At 38.0% G+C, this 19,992-nt stretch overlaps 1 protein-coding gene across 2 annotated transcripts in view; it reads right to left on the reverse strand.

Annotated features, from left to right (window-relative positions):
• The window catches only part of GABRG3 (gamma-aminobutyric acid type A receptor gamma3 subunit), a 303,044-nt gene that overhangs the window by 34,680 nt on the left and 248,372 nt on the right, over positions 1-19,992 (reverse strand). For both annotated transcript variants that reach the window (XM_021412286.1, XM_021412289.1), the window contains one exon: positions 6,807-6,944. In XM_021412286.1, the coding sequence (XP_021267961.1) occupies positions 6,807-6,944 (138 nt within the window). The remainder of the gene's footprint in view (positions 1-6,806; positions 6,945-19,992) is intronic.

The following is a 19,992-nucleotide window of genomic DNA, read 5'->3' on the forward strand; positions in this document are numbered from 1 at the left end:
TGCAGTTCTGCCACTCATAAAATATGAAGAGGAATAAGACCCACTCGACCAGCTTTGATAATCATTTGTATTGTTGCTAAACAGAAGAAGGAAGGTGTTTCTAGAGCCTGCTGTACTTATCCTGATGTCACCTTACTGTTAAGCTGAGTTTTCTTAGTGAGTGACTGAACAATTAATTACTTAGAGCAGTGCATTAAACAGCCAATTTCAGGCTTCTGCATGGCAAACCCTGATCTCAGGCCAGCAACAGTGAAAAGCTCCATTAACTGCAGTAGGCTATGGATCAAATTATCAACCACTCTCTTCAAAAGCTATCTTACTATGAGCTTTGGGAGATGTTTTTGTAATGAGATAGAAAAGTGCTGGATTTTCCGGGCAGTATAAAAGTTTTGATTCTTATAAGCATCAGTTACACTTTACAAGAATAGAAGTATTATTAGTAATCTTTCATTTCATTATTATATTTCCAACCTGAGAAGCTGACGACAAACTTACCAGAATCTATCAAACAAAGTGTACAATATCAGAGCAAGAAGTGCTGTAAAAAAAACAAAAGTTGAAATTTCACTTAGAAAAACTACAGCTTATTCAAAATATTTGTTCTGATTTATTATCATTTGATGTGCCAATATATTTTAAAAGTCAATACAGGCACAGTTGATTATCTCTGCTAAACTGGGATTTGATGTATTGCAAATATTGTATCAGAGATAAAAAGTCAGTGAACAGATTATTGCTAAATCTTCTTATAAACAGACCAGTTTTATGTTTTCTCATTAATAGATGTTAACTGCCAGAAAAAAATCTTATGGTATTCAATCATTCCAGAGAGTATGGCTAAGCTGGGGTCTACACAGTGAGCCTCTGCCCTGCAGAAAGACAGGTCCAGGAGTGGTCCTGTGGGGCTGAGCTGTGGCACTGCTCTGGCTGAGGCTGCGTATGGGAGGCATAGAGTAGCCTTTGCAGATGAGGCTGAGTGCTTTGTGACCTAAACTCTGCTGACTTTCCGGAAGTTTTAGGCAGCTGAACATCCAAATGGTTTTTAAAATGGAAATTGAAATCTAAGGAACGTATGGTCTGTCCACATCATAAAATGAATGCGGCAGATTTAAACTAGATAGGAGTGACAACAACAGCAACAAGGGTGGGAGAGCTTCAGCATTAACATATGCTGTCAGAAGGACATAAATGGAATTGGGTCCCTGAATCAAAGCTTTGCACCTTGGCTGCCAGCTGAGGTAAAGCCTGAGCTGACCCATCATCTTCACTGCTCTTCCCATGCATCTAAAATGGCAAATGTCTGTGTGAAAACTGTATGGATAGGTTTATACCAATGTAGCCTTCTCTACTGGTAGACAGGTGGACTGTCTCTGGGACAGTTCTGGCCCAAATCAGTCTGTGCCATATAATTGAATCCCAGGCATGGTTCAGGAGCGAGCACGTGCCAGGGACCATCCCCATCATGTGTGCAGTTGGTGTAAAGGCAAACTGCTTGGGAGAGAGAAATAGCTTCTTTATGTTCAGTATCCAATTGACAACAGTGTCCAGGATAGTTCCTATGCAGGTTCCATTTATTGCTGTAAACATAGCCTTTGAGCACAGCATGTCCGTTTTGCTCTCCAGGCATGATAGACATTTCAGGTATTTCTTAAAGCCTTAAAGTTTGCACAGCTTTCTCACTCCATCCCTCGCTGCATTCTTAAGAAGCTATGAAGCTAAATGTCAGATATAGATTCAGACCCTATTCAAGAGCCTAAGGACAGCTACAATGATAATCACACCTATCAGATATATAAAGGAAGTCCCCACAGTTGTGACAATGGGTTATATTTGAAGCCTTAAAAGGCCAAGGGAGGACCAAAGAATGAAGAGTGGAGGAACAGAGAATTATTCCATCAAAAGCGTTTTCAGTTCTATCTCTTTGTAGAGTGCAAGACTAACTTGAGATTGACTCTTTCCACGCACAGATGGGTGACAGACAGAAGCACTGGGGGAAAGCAAGTTCTGAGCTGCTAGAATTCAGCTGCACCTACACTCACGCATTCAGATTTAAAAACAAAACCAAAAACCCCAATCTTTCTCTCTCCTTCTGTACTCACATTAGTCAGGATGAGGGGGAAGTGACAGGAGGGAACTCTACCTGAAATAATGACAACCCAGAGTAGATGCCTCATGAGGTCTTGAAACTAAAGCCTAACCATTAAAGCATTTGAGTTTATGTGATACCCTAGCAGAAAGAGGCTAAGTCCCTGCAATGCTATGTAGGTAAAAATAGGCAGTGTTTTCAAATCACCTCTGGCATTTGTCTGTATCTCCGTTTGTCTGCTTCAGAATGTTATGTGATTAACAGCAGCCTTTGCAGAATAGCCAACTGAGGCAAATCCCACTAAACTGGGTATTTGAGAGAGACAAAAACAAATACACATTTGTCTTGGGAAGAATACACAAATGACAAGAGTTCCCTGGCGTGCCATCAGGATTTAGTAGGACATTAAAGAAATGTCAATGGTGTTTAAAAAACAAAAGAGCTTCATGAATATTCATTAAAACAAATGTCTTCAGATTATTTAGCTGGTACAGGAGAGGGTGTGGCTGAATCTGATCATTACAAACATCCATGAATATATTCAGCAATTATAGCACCTGGTACATCTTCTCTGACTCCCTGCCAGTAGTCTCCAATTGCCCTGATCAGCCCGTGACATCCCTTGCAATACCCTCCTGGTGCTAAGGGGCTCATCTACTCAGCTAATTCTGGCCTTGCCTTGCCAACCTGAAGTCTAGGTTAGGTGGTGGTTCTGCCTTTTCAACACAGACCTATGGGGTAATGGCTGGATAGCTGTTTGAACTTCATACTGCCATGGGACTACTTGTCTCCTCTCATGTAGATACTTCTTGCAGACTCTCTGCACCTACAGCTGAGCGATCTGGGAGAAGCTGACAGTGAAAAGTAAGCAGAAGTGCTGATTTTGAAATGGCTTCAGAACCCAGCTGTTCCTTGTTCACCTAACTCAAGAGTTAGGCACCTGAGCATCTTTTCCTGTGAATAAAACTCTGGGAATGTGATAGTCTCCTGAAAAGCCTGAAGAGTGTCAGCTAATGCTTGTCTCCATGTGACTGACCCCTTAGCCTGATGGAGGCTCTTTCAGTGAAATTTGACTTTGCTACAAAAAGATATCTATTCCTCTTCTCTCCTACCAAAAGCTATTTATGCAGGTACTTGAATCTTCTTGAAATACAAGCACTGTTTGCTTTCTTATTTTTATTCTAGGATAGTATTTTATTTACCATTTAATGTCTCCTTGAACAGAGTGTGAGCTTTAAATTGTTTTGTTACTAGCATTTTCCCACACAGCTTTACCTAAATGTGTGAAAACAGATACTGACCTTGCTTTGTGGCACTGTGACATAGGGCTGAGAGCATCATCCAAACTGAGATTCATGCTGAAACAACAACTTTAAAATACTTCAAAATATAAAATGCAATTTAGAAGTTGTATGACAGGTAGACTCCGCTCATCATCACCTGTCTGCTGTATGCAAAGGTATACCTGTTTATGGCAGCAGCTGTGGCTATTTATTAGGCCTGGATATTGATGGGGATTATTCAGGAGGTGTGCAGTAATACTTCCTGTATTGTTCTCTGTATTTAATTTCTAATGATCTGCTACTAAAGATTTTAAATAGAGCACAGTGTTGTTTTCTACTTTTGTTGTACTAGCTTGAAAGTGTTTATGTAAAGGCTCCTTTGGACAGCAAAAATCTCTCAGGCTAAAGGCATCTGAAGAAGAAGAACATAAATAGAACGTGTATGGTGCAAAGAAGTTTTCAAGTGCATGAAAATGAGATTCAGTAGCTACAAGGTCTTTGTGTTTATCTAGGAGTGTAAAAAAAATTGAACAGTTTAAAGAGAATGAATAGGCTTTCCCTGGGGGAGATTTTAGCAGAAAAGCACAAGCAACACTACAGCTCATTCCATGAGATTTACTTTGTGGATTTCTTCATGATTCTAAGGGGTTTCGTTTGGTTTGGTTTGTTTTTTCTTCTCCCAAATTATATGTTTCTAAGATATTCTGCAAATGTACAGTGAGCTTTTAAGGATGATGCTCTCTTTCTCTCTCCTGTTTTCCTGATCACCCTTCCACTGGCTGATAAGAAAGTTTAAAATTTCAGGTTCTTTTGCTCATATACATTTCCTCCTTTTTTCTTTTTTCTTTTTTTTTTTACACAGCTCAGTCCCAGGTGGCTTAGTATTCCTCCTACTTTAATTATCTTTGTCAACCTTATTTGACATTGTAGTAAGAGAAGTGTGCTTGCTGTGGTATTTGAGTACCTTGCCAGATGGCAACAGTATGGGAATTATCCCATACTTGTGAATTAGTTTGATAAGACCTGACAGTGAGAGCTGATTCAGAGTGTAAAATAAAGGTGCATGGCCACAGCACCAGCACAGTGTGCTCTGTGTAGATTATGTTTGTACCTTAGCACAAAATGCAATAATCATCCTCGAGAAAAAAAGTTGAGTACCTCTTCTAGATGGCCATGAAAACTTTCCCTGGTTGCTGTACTATTGTAGGAGGGGACAGACTTCTTGCAAGAGTAAAACATACCAGTATGTTAATACTTTGCCTCGCTGGCACACAGCAAGAGATGATAGAGCTTTCTATCTTGCTCAGACATCGGAAATAGTCTTTGCTACAGCTGATTTCCTACTTGCATAATTCCTAAATTGCCCTATATTAACATAAAGGTCTTATAGATGTTTGGAGGAAAAAAAAAGGTTTGGAAAGCCTGAAAGAACATTAATTAGCAGAACTCTGAGTACAGAATCTAGTCATTTTGTGGCCAAAATGAACTGGCTTACACAAATAATGAAAGCAAAGCAGCATGTTGCTGTGTGGTCAGTATGATCTGTCTTCATTATCACTGTTACTCTGCTGAAAGGGAGCTAAAAAGGCATATCTGAACTGGATACAGGTAGGTAACACTGTGGTAGTTCCCATATTGTAGATGAACACATGCTTTAGTGAGAACTAATAGTGTCATAAAACAGCAGAACGGTGTAAGTTAGATGTGGAAAAAAGATGTTAGGCTTTTGAATCCATCTCCTGCTACTGGAGGACTGTTCCCTGCAGTACATTTTCTCATATTTTGTCTAGTCTACTTTTTAATGCCCTGCACAATAGTAGTTCCCATAATTTCCCTTAGGAGTAACAGATGACACTTTAGTACCTCTCCCTGTCAGGAGACTGCTATTGGTATCTTGCCTGCTTTCATTTTCCCAATACCATCTTGTTACTCCTAACAATTTCCTGAATAACACTATGAATAATGCTGCTCTTTTTATGCCAACTCTGCAATGGGATGGCAGCCAGTGGGAGATCTATAGGCTCCCAGAGGCTAATCCATGGGAACTGGCCTCTCTGAGGAGCACCACAAAACCGAGGGCGTCCTATACCTGCAGTGTTCAAAGGTCAGCCCCAGTGCAGCCTCCCTCTCAAACACTTCTGTGCTCACAACAAATAGTTGCAGAATTATCTTAAATTTTCTGAGACGTATTCTATAGTTCCAGGTGGGCTCCTTCCATTTTGAGAATCCTTGTGCTATAGCACAAGACATACTTCAGGTTTTCCAATGTACCATTTAGTTTTCCCTAGTCCTGGCTCTGGGTTGCTCCTAACAGCAAATAATGTTGATACTCAGTAAATGTGGCCTTGAAAGTACCTTGAAAAGCAACAAAAATATCCCCAGACAGTTCATTATAAAAATAATTTTAAAAAATCAAGTCCATGTGCAAACTCAACATCTTGTTTTTCATATCTTTACTGACTGAGAGCCCCTTCTCAGCCATCTGCTGGCCAGAATAAATGGGCCATATGCACAACTATTTTTTCTACCTAACAGTACCAGTAAGCCCATGTATTTTACATAGTTTCTCCCAACTTAGATTCCACAGCCTGCATACTGTAGCACCAAGTAGATGCCTGACTTTGTGTCACTAAGGGATACAGTTTAGTGACTCAGTCAGGTTGATGAGCGGATTTGATGATCTTGAAAGTCTTCTCCAACCTAGATGATTCTATGCTTCTATATACAGATACTTTAGTGATCCACCAACTCCTGGTCTAACTTACGGCTCACTCACCCGAATTTGCATTCCTGAGAAAATTACAGACTACAGGGATTTGTATCGAAAACAGAAGAAAATGCTTATGTTTACAACATTTTACTCCGCAAAACTATCAACCCCAAATACTCACTAAAGCTTTAGTGATGCTTCATTATAAAAAGTAGCTATCTGGTTCCAAGAATAAATTACTAATGTTAGTTGGTAGGCCATGACCAATCACACCTACCAGCAGTGATTTCAGAGCCTAACCATTTTTCTTATTGTTCACAGTGCTTCCCAAGCAGTAACATAGCACTCCCTAAATTAGAATAGTTAATAATAATAATAACAATAGTATTTACAAAAATTTACCATCAGGTAGGCAGATGGTTACTTCCAGCAGGTTCCTTCTATGACTCAAAGAAGACTTAACCAAGTGATGACCATGGAACTTACTGCAGAGTTTGAGTAATCATGAAGCTTACTTCAGTCACGCATAAAGTTTAGACTCTTTGAATTTTACAAGTATTTATCCAGTTCAACCAATATTTGCAACATATGGATCATTAGATTCTAAAAACAATCAGTGGGTAAGGTCACTGGCAAAGGCATTTATTGAATGAAAGCAAGTATGGAATGAATATTTCGAAAAAGTTATTTTTCAAAAACAATTTCTGCCAATTTTTGTTATTCTTACCTGCAGAGGTGTTCACAATTTCTGAAGTATTTCTGAGACCCATAAAGTCAAACTGATACAGTCTCCAAGACTTCTGGTCAGCAGCCTCCACTGAGTTTTTTCTCCATCTGTAAATCATTTCTTCTTTAGGGTAGCCATCTAAAAATAATTAAATAAGTATCATTTCATAAAAAAGGTGATGCACAACAGTATCTGTTCACCAATTCAGAGATATTTGTAACTAAATTTCTGATCTGACGCTTAGTGATTTTGTCAGCGTAACTCAACTGAAGAGTAGTAAGACACACAAAAATAGAGATGTAATTCCAGGAAAACTATGAATTTCCACAGTTTTTTGTTTTTTTTTTTTTTGTTTTTTTTTTTCTCTCAGTGGAGAAAAATTCAGATCGGTTCTATCAGAAGTAGATCTCTTCAGAGATGCCATTGATTATACTAATTAGTGGTATGTAATTCCAGGAAAACTATGAATTTCCACAGTTTTTTGGGGTTTTTTTTGTTTTTTTTTTCTCTCAGTGGAGAAAAATTCAGATCGGTTCTATCAGAAGTAGATCTCTTCAGAGATGCCATTTATTATACTAATTAGTGGTCTCGACACAGTATATTTACTGCTTTACATATACACTGAATAAGATGGGAAAATTATATTATTAAAAAAATGTTGAAAAAAGCTGAAAGTTTAAAAAGTGAAGATAGTCCTAATACAGTGTGTGCTACTATACTTTTGAAATTAACTCAAAGCAGTGCAAAAAACAAAACAAAACACATTTTTAATTAGCTTGAGATTTTTAAAGTGATTATGCTATCATCTTATTCTAAAGGCCATGGTAATTAATGAGGCATCACCTGATCTACACAGCTGAAATAGCTTCTGAATGTCTTCCTTTATCAATTTAGTATTTAGAAATCACAGTTAATTCTCATGCCAATATTTAATTTCCATTTTTGTTAGACTGGCATTTTCCAATAGAAGTCCAAAAACAATTCTTCAACGAGCCCTAATCATAATAAAAGACAATCTAGAAAACAACAGTACGCCCATACCAGTTAAGACTAGATTGTTCTCTAATGCATAATTCAATATATTCCTATTCATCTAATAATTAGTATAGTAGATGTAGATTTCAAAGAAAATTAAAAGCCTGAAACAACAACAGACAGTTAATATCACTATTTCATCAGTATTTTTCCCTATTGGATACTAATACACTTTGGTGTTTGTGTTGCAAAACAGTTTCTCTGGTCATGGTGCTTTTTCTTGACGTTTTCCCATATACGTCTTCTTCATCTTGTTTAAAGTTCCACCCTGCTGGGGCATCGCTGTAAGATGTGCATGACTTCATTTATCCTTCTTCTTTACACAGCATGAAAAATACCTACAAGTCCCTCAATTCTAATCTGCAGAAAATAACTATGTGTTAATTCAAATGTAATATCCACATATTTTCCATGAATGTAGATAAAGAAACAACCCATGAAGTGAACAACAAAAACAAGCCCTGCCATTCTCCACAAGAACTCTTGCTGCCAAGCAATTTTCACTGCCAATTTTGTTTTGCCAGTCTGTGAGACTGATTAAAAGGTTAATTTTGGGGGGCTGGCAGATTATGGCAGAAGATGTAGAAGTACAGTGAAAGAACAGAAAGCTTTGCAGGGTCTCCAAGCCTTAGCCATGAATCCTCTGAGATTTTTTGGGGGCCTGCCTCCTATTTGAGTGAGCCCCTGCTCATGCTGCTAAACAAACAATGTGTAACTGAAAGCCTCAGGAGCCTTCCCAAATTGGCTTCATTTGGATACTTCTGTCTCCACAGTTCAGGAAGGAAGAGGAATCAGATTCCTCCCTGTCACCTTATGGCTGCTGTGCCCTCATGCCAAGAGGCAGTGGCAGAAATGCCACTTCCCTGTAAAGCAGATTTGGAACCACAAGAGAGGATGCCAGTGTGGTCTGGGTCCTAATCCTACCTCCTGATGGATTAGGCAGGATTTGCCTCCTGATACAGAGGAAAGGAAATCACTGCTGTCTTGCAATCCCTACACCAGTTTGATGCAGAACTTGTTGCCCAAATTGCTAATGTGCAGGTTATGTAGTAGGAAGTTGACGGGGCCCCTTTTCTCAGATGAATTCTAAAGTATTCCTTCATTAAAATCACATTGAGGACACCAAAATATTAGGATCTTAAAAACTGAGATTGCATCTGCAATAAGACTGAGAAATTTGATCAGCAAGATAGAACACCAGAGAAGATGGAACTTTATTTGGTCTCACACTGAGTTCACTAATGGTTTGGGAGGAAAGAACAGTTTTGGGAGAGTTGTAAATGTCAACATATTTCATTTGACTTATTCAAAATTAAATATTTCAGTTCTGGGATATTTCACTTGAACATTTTAAAAATGAAACTTTTACATTTTTAACTTCAAAGCTGTATTTTTCTTTTATTTCCTTTTATTAGGATTTCATCACAATTATTGCAAGTAAAAAATTGTTTCAAATATCCTGGAAGCAAAAACAAAACAAAAAAAAACCACATTATTTTGGATGGATCTGAAATTAACTTTTTACATTTTTTCCAAGTTTTACATAAAGAATTGTGCCAATTTCTTTGCCCCTTTGCATGTGGCTCTTTGAGACTGCATCTCAAGTACTGTGTTCAGTTTTGGCATCCTCGCTACAAGAAGGATATGGAGTTGCTTGAGTGCAGGTAGAGAAGAGCAATAAAACTGGTGAAGGGACTAGAAAATGAGACTTATGAAGAGCGGCTAAGGGAAATGGGATTGTTTAGACTGGAGAAGAGGAGGATTTGGGGAGACCTCGTCATCCTCTATGCAGCTATGTGAAAACAGTTTTCAGGGACAAAGGTACTGCTTTCTTTTCTAGGGTGACAACTGACAGAAAGCAGAGACATCTCAAGTTGTACCAAGGCAGATTTAGATTGGATATAAGGAAAAATTTCTTCATGGAGACAGTCGTCAAGCATTGGAATGAGCTGCCTGGGGAGCTGGTGGAGTCCGCATCACTGGAGGTATTTAAGAAACAGATGGATGTAGCACTAAGATATGATTTAGTGATGGGACGTGGTCAGTCACGCTGATGGTTAGACTCAATTTTGAATTTTTCCAACCTAGATAATTCTATGATTCATCATGATTTTTGGCTTTTTTTTTTTCATCTAATGGCCAGCCCAACAAAAATCAATTACAGTGTCAGTAACATGGGAAACTTTCTGTTACAAGATCCAAGGCATAGCTATTTGTCTGCACAAGAGCAGCATGTAGTCAACTGCAAGTTCCTTCAGTGTTCTTCCAGTAGTTTTGACTAAATAGAGACGGCTTCAATTTGGGAATGACTACTTTCAGTATTACTTATTGTCACTAAATAGTAGGCAACTGACTCCAGAAGACCATCATGCCCTTTAATCTAAAGATACTGACATCTGCTTTTACGATGGCTGTGTTACTTAAATCAAAGGAGAGAAGAACTAGTGATTCAGCAGGAGATGTTTCAGCCTGTTAATTAACTGCTATTGTGTTCTGCTCCAGTGCTGGGTGACTTCACTTTTACACTCATATAAAAGTTATAATATTTCTTATGGAATAACAACACATCCGCTTGGACAGTATATCACAACTAAGATTTATCTAACTTACAGAATGGGCTATGGAGGATAGCTGTTTATGATGCTACTTCTGTCAGTGATATGCAATATTTCTTGTAGATAGCCTAATTGCTTCTAGCCCTCTAAATGCTACTTTTTACAACATTGTAAGACCTGGAGACCTCAGTGCGTCCAGAAGAAAACGTAACCCCTGCTATTCAGCCTGCAACACAACTAAGAGTGTATTATGTATAGAAATATCTGTTTTCTTGCACTTCACCAGCTTGACAAATGGCAGTAAATTACCTTAAATTCTTGACCTTGTGGCATCAAGCCATCCATGCTGAACAAATTGCTATCTAGTGCATTTAACCTGAGAGATTGCTTTAGGGTATGTGAGAATATCCATACTGTTGCAGAGCAAGGCTTCAGGAGGACAAGAAGACTTTGCAGTGGGTGCTAGTCAGTCGGCAAGGGAGACAGCTGGGGAAGTAGATGACGCTAGCAATAAATTGACACTGTGTTGCAGCTGTTAAGCTTCTGGTAATATGCAACTCAGGAACTTCTCAACCTAAGACCTTCAACTTCTCACACATTAATTTATTTGAGTGTCTCTCTGTTCTCTCTCTCTTTTTTTTTTTTTTTTTTGGTCTGATTGTTGTTCTGTATGCTCTGTTACAGCTATTCTTCCAAAGGTTTTAGATTTATACACTACCATGTCAGAATTTTAGAAAGCACCTTGACCATTTGGATTTTTGTAAGACTGGCATTACATGCATTTTGAGTAAATTAAAACCGAGTGAAGAACATATTTTGCTTCAGATAATTTTTAAGAACACTCTGGGAGGTATCCATATAATGGCTATTCATGAATACAAATGATTGGTACCTTGTAGCTTTACTCAAAGGCTTAAACATATACATTTTAAAAACGTACCACTGATTTTAATCCCACTAATACAAACATCGATAAGTAATAAATGCACTTTTTGCTGTTTTGGAGGTGAACCTACAATAACAGAATGCCAAATAGTTATGATAACCGGAGAGATTCTGTGAATTTTATTTTATTTCCCTTTTGTTATTGGAATAATTGCACAAATGTTACTACAGCTTCTCACATCACCACATCATTTATAACTGATAGGTTAAAAATAGTTAGGCTTCATTTTTCCTGCTCATATGGCTTCACTTCCTATGGAGACTCGGTGGTTTTGCAGAACTCTCCACCAAACCACTGGATAAATGGTCAAGGCCAGAAACATCTCTGGGCTGGATGAGACACTTCAGCAGTCACGGTAGTAAAGAAAAATGGTGTGAAGTGGCACTTGAAGCACATCTGCTGTAGGAGTCAGCCCTGATGGAAAATCAGCAACTTCCATAATAGAAGCACTGACGTATCTGTGCTATTAGTGCATGTGCCTCTTACCTTGATTTCCCCAGTGCTGTTTGTGCTCTGGGCATCTCAGACCAGCAGCTGATTTCTAAATGTCACCCCCCTTTGTGTTTTAATGGTCCTATTTCAGAAAGATTGTAGAGATGGGAGAAAGGTAGCAGAAAGGGCGTCGTACCAACAAGGACAGAGACAACTGGGAGAACTAGAAGCTTTACTTGGAAATGTATCATTTTACATTATTTTTACTAAAAATAGTAAAAATGAGAGAAAAGAAGGAAGTTTCCCACCTTTTCAGACATAACTTTACTGCTGGTTCCTCAAACTTTGTATTCAAATATTACACAGGCAGAACATGCTTGTAGCACAAGGAATAATGCAACAAGGAAGCTCATCTCTCCTTCCTAGCCCAGAGCATGCAATGACAAGTTAATGAAAGCAGTAGCAAAGATGAAAATATGGGGAAAGTATGAAAGAAAGGATCAGTTCAGTTAAGTATTTGCCAAGAGGCTGATGCTTGTGACTGGAGTATATGTCTGAAAAGACATAGCTGGATTCTAGGAAGGTTCTGCTTTTCCATAGGTGTTTGATATACTCAAAATCAGGAAAGAGCGTGAGCTGACAGATAAGCTGTCACCTTCAGCTTTTGCTCAGCTTACACCATAGACATGGAGGGAGAATGGTAGATTCAACTCATGAAAATGGTGCAGAGAGGGGGGATGTCCTCACACACTTTTCTGTGGTACGGTGCTAAGGATGACAAATCAGAAGCTTTCACAAAAGCTGCCTGAGCATTTTTTCTTGCTAGCTTCTTCATAAATACTCCTTCATTGGTAAGCAAATTGCATTTTTAAATCCAAACTTCTCAGTGTTTTGGAGTAAGAGGCTTCTCAGTGATCTAATCCCGTACCTGTCTGATGTTTGTTCTTAAAAGGTGTGTGTGCTTTTAACTAAGAGAATCCTGGAAGTTTCCCTGAAGGTTCTGCTCACTTAGATCCCATGACTGCATACACTTAATATACATAATTAGATGGCAGAAAGAGCAAAGGTCAAGTTCAACTTGTTTAAAATAGAATAAAATAAAAAACAGGTGATACAGAAACTTCATTGTGCCTTTTCCAGAGGAACGCATTGGGGTAGACTGAAGCAGAAGTAGGGAGAGTACTGAGACATTACACTGTGTTTACTGAAGACCTATGTAAAAAAAAACAAAACACCAAAACAAACTGATAATTTAATGCAGATTGTGTTTTCTCTGTTCACAAATGAAGGTGATTACCCTTTTTTCTTGCTCACTGATTTAGAAAGAAAAAAAGAAAAAAGCAGAGATTTTTTTTTTTTTAGACAGCTATAATAACATAGATGAGAATGCTGTGAAGATAGCTTTAAAACCTGAAGTGATTTATTTCAGCAGTTGTAGATAATTACACTTCGGTGATAACTACGGCAATCACAGATGTTATTCTTTTGCCCCCTTTGCTTGCATTGGCAATTGACACCTTATTAACTGTACATTAGCCCATGAAAAAAAATTGACCAACATAACCATAACTGCAGAATAATGGAACTGCCCCAAATGTAAAGGATACATTTTCTAATGAAGAGTTTTTCTACCTAAAAATGTATTTTAATATGATTGTAATTCCACTTTGGCTAAGAACAAGAGGATGCAGACCCTGTCATCATTGTGCTTAATTATCTTAGTTATTAATGCTTAATTATCTTTTTTACTCTAGACTAATCCTGTTTTTTGAGAGGAGTGCTAGATGCTGATACAGTTTACTGGTACGTTACATGGCAGTGTACCTTTTGAGAGGAACCCATGGCATCAGTGCATCTTCTGGGCATTCAAAATAGAAGAGGAAAAGAGGTATGCTACTATCAGCTAAAGATGTCTTAAAAGAAGGATTTTCTGATAAACAGATCTTGCAGGAGATAAACAAACATTTTCCTTATTTTTTTGCTGCTCACAGACCAATTTTAATCTTGCCTCAGGGAAAACAACAAAGCTAATAAAAAGGTGTAAATTAGAAGAGAATGAAGAAAGAACGAACAAGACTGGACTGAGAAGACAGACAAGCTTTTCACTGAAGACATTCAGAGATGTGGCTTTTCTGCCTGCTCAGTTTCTGAAATAATCAGTTTTGTTGTTATTGTTGCAGTTGTTTTTAATCTAACAGCTACTTCTCACGTATGGACACTATGATTTGGTCAAAAAACAGTCCCAGTAGAGAGAAACCTCTACTCCAAGTATAATTTCCTAAAGTATAGGTGGAGATCATATCCAGAAACTACGGCAGTTTTGTTGCACCATCATATCTTTGTACTTTGTCCTTATGCCCATCGATCAATTTTCCTTTTGATTCAGTTGCAATTGGTAACAAGAGTGATTTGTTTTTAGAAAATTGTTGTTCTTATCACATACTGATATAATCACAATTTTCTATTGTCTTGCAAATGACTTCACTTTTTCTGAAAAACAAAACAAAATAAAACCACCAAAACAACAAAAGTTTCATCATACATCTTACCTTAATATTTTGCTATGCACTTTTATTTATGTACTTATTTTTACTGCTTGCTCACAGTTTTATTTGGAAGACAATATTCAGAAGTGTTGCATACAGCAATTGCTTTTGCCTATCTCCTTGTATTGCTCTGGCTAGCAGATTATCCCACAAATTATTCCACTGGTAATTAGAACACCTGCTAAATGTTGAGATTCCTCTGATTTAGCTATATTGCATCCTCATTCTCAACATCATTAATGGCAAATAGGCTCATCTTGCTCCTAGCTTACTGGTTATAAATTGTACCTTCTCTGAGGAGAACTCCTGCAGAGATCAGTGTTCTAAGGGCACATATTGAAATCTTGCTTAGCCATATGCAGTCTTGTTCATGGATTTTACAGAATAGATGCTTCATTCCCGCCTAATGTTTTGTTGTGAACAGAACAATACGAAGATTTTACCCTTGGTTTTCTCCAGTGACACTGCCTCGCAGAGAAAAACAATAGTCCTGAATTTTTTTTCCTAGTTCAGGTTTGCTCTGGATCTGGATGTTTCTGGAATATGTACATTTTCTATTCTCCACGTAATTTAAATATTTTCTGCTTTTAAAAAAGGTGCCAGAAAGAGACAGAATTTCATTTTCTAACTCCCCGTTCTGCTTTTTCCTTGCTAACATGGCTGTTTTGTAGTCTTTGACTCTGCTCCCCTCCCTTACTTAGACTTAATGTGGCCTACAGTATTGACTGAGAACTAAAGAGCTAATGGTAATGCTGAGAGATCAGCCTCATTATCATGCTGCTAAATATACACTGAGTTCCCTAATAGAAAACAAACAGTGCAAAATGAGTATTTTAATAGCTAAAATTTTGAGGTTGGGTGAATATATAAACTCAAACAAGAAGAAAAAAATCCCTGATCTATACTGTTTGTGACTATCACAAAATATTATGCTGTATGCAGAATGTTCATGTGTTTCCAGGGTACGTTCAGACTAAATATTAGTAAATATTTCCTCACTGTGAGAGCGGTCAAAATCTGGAACAGATTTTCACAGGCTTCCTATGTAGTTCATGTCCCATGCCTGTCAGTGTTCAAGGAGCATTTGGATAACATGTTCTCTTTTGGTTAGCCCAGAAGTGCTCAGTGTGTTCAGGCACTTCCACTCCTACTCCTACTCCTATTCCTACTTCTAATTTCTGTCAAGTGCCTAAATTCCTAAAGACTATGATAGACAGAAGTGCCACAGAAAGATACTGTCCAATAAGTTCAAACATGCCAGTGGGAGCAAAGTACAATTCTCTAGATAATGTTACAAATACGTTGCTTTCTTTTCTAAATTTTAGGTGTAGGAGCAGAATAACAGTGTAAATCAAATGGAGTAAATTCCATCAATTATTTTTAACACAAGAATTTGTGCATTACACATTGCCATTAAATGCTCATTTTCATCTTTAACTGCTTTGGGTATTATAAGCTATACATAATCTTCTCTTTACCCATTTTAATGACAACAATTAAAGAGTATTTTCAGTACAGTACTACTAAGATTTCCCTAAGACTTTATCAATGTGTTTCTTAGATCAAGTGCTGAGAAAATGTGTTTGGGCTCATCTGAAATCATATAATGAGTAAGAAAATATTCTGATGAGGTCTCAGAGCTTCAGTAATGTAAACAGCATGGTCATAAATAGCTCATAAAATGAAAGAAAATATACATGTAAAATTTTTTATTGCACACAAATGAGGAGGAAATAAGAGAATTTACTTACAAGTTTCTTCCTTTCATTGACAAGTAAACTATCTCAGCTTTTTAATTCAAACAATGATATGGGGATTTTTTAATGCTGAGCACTCATTTTGTGCTTCTCACATGGAGATGACAGTGTTTAAAGATTACACAAAATATTTATCTTTACATTCAACTACTACTCAGTAATTGGTATGTTTATGTTAAGTATGAGAGCATCTAGAAGGGAGGTATCCATTAGCAGTACAATAATGCAATATGATTAGAATCATGCTTTACCAACACCTAAACATAATAATTGCACAAATTATACTAGGAAAAACTAGCAGGGGATACCCTACGTTTCTAAAGAAAGGCAAGAAGATTGTATTCTTATAGAAAATAATAGTATTAAATAAGTACATAGTTAAAAAACAAATGACATTCACTGTTTGAAGGTTGCTGTTAAAATGATGACATTCACTGTTTGAAGGCAGCTGCTAGAATGAAATAGCATTAGGATTGATAGAAGTATTAACAGTCACCTATTTACCATTTAGTTTTTAAGCTAGAAATACACTACAACCTATGCACACTTTCCACTGTATATAATTTTTCTATTTCAATTACAAAAGTCACTACAGTTATATTTTAAGTTTACATAGTCCATAGGTTTTTTGACTAGCCTGAACAGTACATTTTCACACCCAGGAAAACTTAGGTACCAATAATACTTTCTCTGAATTGCTATGAAACTCATTTCAGGCTTCGCAGAAGATATACCAGCGAAGCCTGTGGGCTTCCAGAAGCCTTCAGAAACGTGCTCTGCTCAGCCAACATAATATTAATGGAAGCAGATTTCCATGCAAGATTATTACGACTTTTTTATAAGTATTCTCAGTATGCATCATGAATGGTTAATAAAAAGTAAAACACCAGAATGCTCAAAACTGAAAACACAGTGTCTTTTTCGAATACCGTCATTTCATAGAACAAAATAACAATTTACAGTATAAACTGAAAAGAAAATAAAAATGCATTTGGGCTAAGATTAAGTGAGGTTATGTCTTAAAAGATTTCTAAAATACTCTTGGTGCTGTTGGAAAAATAAAACAAAATAACAAATATATATATATATGTTGCTGAAAGACTCATTTTTCTGTGTTAAATCACAACATAACTTAACATATGGACCTGATACTGGAAAATCTCCCTGAACAAAAACCCAGTTATTTACTGCTAAGTTCTTCCACTGAGATTTTTTAAATCTATCAGCTGTTTACAAAGAAATGAATGGTATCTGCTTATTCAGGTGGATTATTATCATTTACACACGTCAACTTTCATACAAAATCAGCTCTTACTGCAGTCTAGATTAAGACAACAAAGATCTTTCTTTTTTGTAATATTTTGCTAGTTTTCAATTTCAGCTCTGTGGGACCTGTCTTCACCTTACTGGCACAGCATGCAAGACAAGGCAAACGATTATAAGTGTTAACACACTTTTTTGAATCCTGAAATGCTTACAAAACCAGAAGTTCCCGAAGAGGCTATGACTCAGATGGAATCTCTCTGTTCTTAATAATCATAATAGCTCATTAGAAATTATCTGATGAAATGAAGTTTCACACCAACAGGACACTTTGTTGAGCCTGATATATTTATAGTCACACTCAATTAAATTAGGAAGAGCGTTACACCGTTATTCTTTAGACATCGGCAACAGTGTTATGATGAATTGATAAATACATTAATTTTAAAATCACTAAATTTGGTCTCTGTCTTCTCTGGAAGTATTTATGAGTGTCTTGGTTTGGAAATTTACTTTTGAAACTCCTCAGGGTTGTCGCTTCTATATTTAATGCCTCTTTCCCCCCCCAAATTTAATATTTATATCTCATTCACTCTCAGGTTAGTACTGACAGAAATTAGATAATCCTTGTGTGTAGTAAGCTATTCCAAGTATTCTTCATTAACTTTTCTCACCTTCTGAGGTGCACATACTGATCACATGGATTTTACAGTGTCATGTCTGTGTCTCAATACCTTAACCTACTGTTAGGTATGTTATTTCAAGCACATGTGCATTGAACTTACATGGCAAAGTTTTGGTAGGGAGGGGCTACAGAGGGGTTCTCCGTGAGCAGAGCCCAGCAGTGCCCTGTGCCAGAGCAGAGGAGCTCCAGCTGCTCCAAAGGGACCCGCTGCTGCCAGAGCTGTGCTGTGAGTGATGCCGGGTGTGCTCTGGGAGAGGGATTTAAGGAAGGGACAATGGACTCCCACTGCTCTGAACTCTTCAGATGGTGAGGTCCTCCGAGTCCTTCCAGGACATCAGACACCTGGATCAGCTCATAAAACTCAAAGTGTTGTGGCTACAAGGATGCCCCAAGCTATGCCAGAGCTCCCTACCTTGCCCGCTGCAGCACTGGGAGCCTGGCAGCCCTGTCCCAGAAAAAGATGTTTTCTGACCCCTAGAAAATTCACAGTGAAACTGCCCTTCTTGCAGCAGTTAAAACAGCAATTAATGCCAGTTTAACAGAGCATTGGCCAGGTTCTGTCAATCATTTGTTTTAGGAAAATACGTGCTGGTTTTGCATATTTACATTTGGAAAAACAAAAATCTCATTATAGAATCGTGAGCTTCTTTGTGTATGATCCTGTCTGTGAAAATTCCTTTCTTTTTGGGAATTTTTGGGATAGGTTGAATCTCAGTTTCTCTGCAGGCTCCCCACTGTTCTTCATTCTTGTTAACCCTCATATCCTGACACCAATATGAACACCATTCTCCTGAAAAGTGCATAGCTGTCATTTCATGGCTATTCCAGACCCAGTATAAATCATACTGACAACTATTAAAAGACAAAAAAGAAAAAAAAACAACCAACCCTGTCAGAAAATCAGAACCTCAGCAGTTTTTGCTTCACATGTCTCTGGGCCAAGTTAAAGTAATTAAATCTTTTTTAGCCTAGTTTGCTTAGGAAATGAGGCTTATGTAATTATATTCCTCGTGTATGTTTATGTGCATGATATCCGTCCTTGCTTCAATAACTTTGGCACCCATTGATCAATGTTACTGAAGTTGAAGGAGGTAAGCCTCAGAGTTGATATGTTCTGGCATATGAAGATCACAAACAGAGGAGACATTTCTTAATAATGCCCCCAAAGGAGGAAAAGGCTGCAGCTTTATTAAGGATCAGGGATAGGCCACAGGTACTCATCCTCAAGTTGCATGTCCCTGAGATACCAGCCTTCATTATCTTCACTGCTCCTGCAGTCTCAAATATTGCTGATGCTGGAACACCATGCTACTCCAGTGGGTTGAGAGGACTGGTCCTGCAAAGAAGGGGAAGGGAACAGAGTGCCTGCTCCTACAGATTCACATGTGGACTTATCCAGCCCTAACGCCACATAGATTGCAGACCTCGAAGTTTTAACTTTCAGTTTCTACATATCTCCTGACAGTGTCTACAGTATATCAGTTCCTTTGCATTGCCTCCACTACAAATTTCTCCAGCAGCTCTACTTCTTTTAACGTCCCTCCCACAGAATCTTCCCTTATTTTAACCCAGTGATTGGGCAGATGCCATATTACTCAGCCTTAGCATCCTTCAGCCTATTAGCAGGACAAAATCAAGGCAGCTTCTTGGACACTGCCTTCTGCTGCTCAGCACTTATAGGTTTTCTGCTGCAACTGTTGACTTTGCCTTCAAGTACTATTGCTCCATGCCACATACATTCATGTGAAGATCATTCAAAGTGTGGCCCACTCAGATCACTGCTGACATCATGTCTTCTCCTTTTACATCAACTTCACTCTTTTCACCTTCTGTCTTTACCTCAAATTTCAGTCCTGGATTTTCTTTCCAGCCTATTGCACTGCCTTTCATAGAATCACAGAATGGCTTGGGTTGGAAGGGACCTCAAGGATCATCAAGTTCTAACTCCCCTGCCACAGGCAGGGATG

The sequence above is a fragment of the Numida meleagris genome, chromosome 1 (genome assembly GCF_002078875.1).
Source record: "Numida meleagris isolate 19003 breed g44 Domestic line chromosome 1, NumMel1.0, whole genome shotgun sequence".
Taxonomy (NCBI): Eukaryota; Metazoa; Chordata; class Aves; order Galliformes; family Numididae; genus Numida; species Numida meleagris.